Raw genomic sequence first — 3,521 nt, 5'->3', positions numbered from 1 at the left:
AGTTGAGAAGAGCTAGAAACCAGCAAGAACACCATCCACCAAATTCCGAATCTGACCTTGAAGAAAACGTACAAGAAGAGAAAGAGGAAGCCACGGCAGGGATATTTGAAGAAGCCCAAGGCATGGCGGTGGACAACCGTACACTCAAGGAGCTTTCCGCCTCAGGTTTGGATAATGCCGCACCCTTGTGCATTCAATACCCCACGGCTGCCCAAGGTAAGACGGATGAGTTTGAATTAAAGTCAAGTTTGCTTCATCATATTCCTAAATACCATGGCTTGTCCATGGAAGATCCTAACAAACATTTGAAAGAATTTGAAGTAGTTTGCTCTAGTATGACTCCCGTCACTGTTGACGGAAATATCTTGAAGATGAAGGCTTTTCCATTCTCTTTGATGGATAAAGCCAAAGATTGGTTATATGAGTTAGCTCCCGGCACTGTCACTTCTTGGGAGAGTATGAAGAGAGCGTACTTGGAGAAGTTCTTTCCAACTTCTCGCATCATCCTCCTACGCAAAAAGATAAGCGGAATCCAGCAAGAAGAAGGTGAGTCTTTTCCTACGTATTATGAACGATTTAAATCACTTGTTGCTTCTTGTCCACAGCATCAGATGAAGGAGGAGTTGCTCTTGCAATATTTCTACGAGGGTCTCCTACCTCTAGAACGTCAAATGCTTGATGCTTCGGCGAGGGGAGCATTGGTGGACAAAACACCCATGGCTGCCAAGGTCTTGATTGCTAATAGAGCGTTGAACGCTCAACAGTACGAGGGTGTAGGCCAAAGAGGACCCCCACGGCACCAAGTACATGAGGTAAGTTCAACGTCCGATCTTCATTCACAATTGGCTAATCTTACTTCTATTGTTTCACAGATGGCCGAGGGAATGAAGATGCAAGGACCTGTGGTATGTGGCGTATGTTCTATCCAAGGACATGCCTCCAAAAAGTGTCCTCAACTCATTGAGAATGGCGGATGGGAGAGTGCGAATGCCATTGGGTTTCAAAGCCAAAATCAGTCAAGACATGATCCATACTCCAACACGTATAATCCGGGGTGGCGAGACCACCCAAATTTCAAGTGGAGGGATTCCCAGCAACCTCAGAACCAAGGAGGCTTTAGGCAACAACCCCCGGGGTTCTTTCCCAAAACCTACGGCCCACCCCAAAATCAAGCCCAATCCGGCCCAAGTGCCTTAGGTACGTCTCTTGACAATGATGCACTTCTTAAGATACTAACTAAGTTGTCTAATGGGCAGGAAGATCAAGCGAAGGCTATGCAAAACCAAGATAAGAGGGTGGATCAACTTGAGAAACAAATTGGGCAGATTGCCGAGTTTGTAGGTAAGTTTCGAGATCCCGTACAACTCCCTAGTTCCACCATTCCAAATCCGAAGGGAGGTTTTGGAATCAGCCAAAGCAATCACCCTAAGAAGTGGTAAGGAAGTTGGGGCAAGTCCTACATCAAAAACAGGTCATAACGAGGATGAAATTTTGCAAATGGAAGAGGAGGAAACAAGGTTGCCCACGGCAAAGGTGATTCCACCTTTGCCGCAAGTCCCTATGGTCCCAAATCTGCCCAATTTGTCCCACAAAGGTAAGAATGTGTCAAATTCGGTTCATACTAATGTTTTCCCTTCAAATGTGCCTTTTCCTAGTAGGTTCATGCAAACGAAGAAAGAAGAGGCAGAAAAGGATATCCTTGAAACCTTTAGGAAAGTTCAAGTTAACATACCTTTGTTAGATGCAATCAAGCAAGTTCCGAGGTATGCTAAGTTCTTGAAGGAGTTGTGTACCACTAGGAAGAGGATGTCGACTAAGGAAGTGGTAAAGGTAGGTGAGAATGTGTCCGCCATCTTGCAACGCAAACTACCTCCCAAATGCAAGGATCCAGGTAGCTTTACCATTCCTTGTGTCATTGGGAATATTAGATTTGAATCTGCCATGCTTGATTTAGGTGCTTCTATAAATGTTATGCCATATTCCATTTATGCATCTATGAACTTAGGAGCATTGAAAAATGATGGGGTAATAATACAATTGGGCGATAGATCTAACGCCTATCCAAAGGGAGTTTTGGAAGATGTTCTTGTGCAGGTTAATCATTTGGTCTTCCCGGCGGATTTCTATGTCCTCGAAATGGATGAATCGGACCATGCTCCTTCGCTGCCCATTCTACTTGGAAGGCCATTCATGAAGACGGCCCGGACGAAGATTGACGTGTATAGTGGAACTTTGTCCATGGAATTCGATGGGGAAGTTGTTAATTTTAATCTTTCTGATTCCATTAAATACCCTAGTGAGGACCATTCATGCTTTTCTATTGATATAATTGACTCTTTGGCGCAGGGATATCTCGACGATTTGAATGACGATGCGCTTGAAAAAGTCATTACATGAGGCATGGAACTCAAAACAAAGGGGGCAGATTGCATGCATGCCCACGGCATACAAGAGTCATCGCATGCCGTGCCCCCTAGTGAGGAATTACTTGAAGTTGTGGCTGCCCTTGAGTCCTCACCTAAGCTTGATGGTAAGTATACTAACCGTGAGTCCATTCCCATTTCGACTAACAAATTGCTTCCATCTATAATTCAGGCACCTATCCTTGAACTCAAGCCTTTGCCAAGCCATTTGAAGTACATTTTCTTGGGGGAAAATGAAACACTACCTGCCATTATTTCCTCCTCCTTCACGGCACAAGAGGAGGAGAAGTTGCTTCGAGTTTTGAAGGAATTCAAATCTGCCCTAGGTTGGACATTGGACGATATCAAAGGTATAAGCCCTACAACTTGTATGCATCACATATTTCTTGAGGAGGGGGCTAAACCAACTAGAGAGGCTCAACGCCGTCTTAACCCTCCGATGATGGAAGTAGTGAAAAAGGAGATAATCAAACTTCTAGATTGTGGGGTGATTTATCCCATCTCCGATAGTCGTTGGGTTTCACCTATCCAATGTGTGCCTAAGAAATCCGGAGTGACAGTTGTGGAAAATGCCGAGAATGAGCTTGTACCCATAAGGATTCAAACCGGTTGGCGTGTGTGCATTGATTATAGGAAGATAAACGCCACCACAAGGAAGGATCACTTCCCTTTGCCGTTCCTAGACCAAATGTTGGAAAGGTTAGCCGGTCATTCCTTTTATTGTTTTCTTGATGGATATTCAGGTTATAACCAAATTGTCATTGCCCCGGATGATCAAGAAAAGACCACTTTTACTTGTCCCTTTGGAACGTTTGCATACCGACGCATGCCATTTGGCTTGTGCAATGCTCCTGCCACGTTTCAAAGGTGTATGGTAAGCATATTTTCGGATTATGTTGAAAAGATTATTGAGATATTCATGGATGATTTTAGTGTGTTTGGTGATTCATTTGACAAATGCTTGGATAATCTCACTTTAATCTTGAAAGGTAATGTTGAAACAAACCTTGTGTTGAATTGGGAAAAATGTCACTTTATGGTTAAACAAGGTATTGTTTTGGGTCATATAATCTCTGAAAAAGGAATTGAAGTTGATAA

General features: G+C 43.7%; 1 protein-coding gene across 1 annotated transcript; it reads left to right on the top strand.

Annotated features, from left to right (window-relative positions):
• Positions 1-239: 239 nt before the first annotated feature.
• Positions 240-2,337, top strand: LOC125480029 (the record flags this gene model as incomplete). Its single annotated transcript, XM_048590242.1, has 2 exons — positions 240-731; positions 1,648-2,337. Coding segments are annotated over 2 exons (1,182 nt in total), but the record flags the coding sequence as incomplete, so codon positions are not given.
• Positions 2,338-3,521: the final 1,184 nt, after the last annotated feature.

The sequence above is a fragment of a genome, unplaced genomic scaffold (assembly GCF_019419815.1).
Source record: "Pyrus x bretschneideri cultivar Hongxiangsu unplaced genomic scaffold, Pyrus_bretschneideri_v1 Contig31, whole genome shotgun sequence".
In the NCBI taxonomy this organism is placed as follows: domain Eukaryota; kingdom Viridiplantae; phylum Streptophyta; class Magnoliopsida; order Rosales; family Rosaceae; genus Pyrus; species Pyrus x bretschneideri.
Note: the sequence above shows the minus strand (reverse complement) of the source record. Positions and strands in the feature narration are given on the sequence as shown.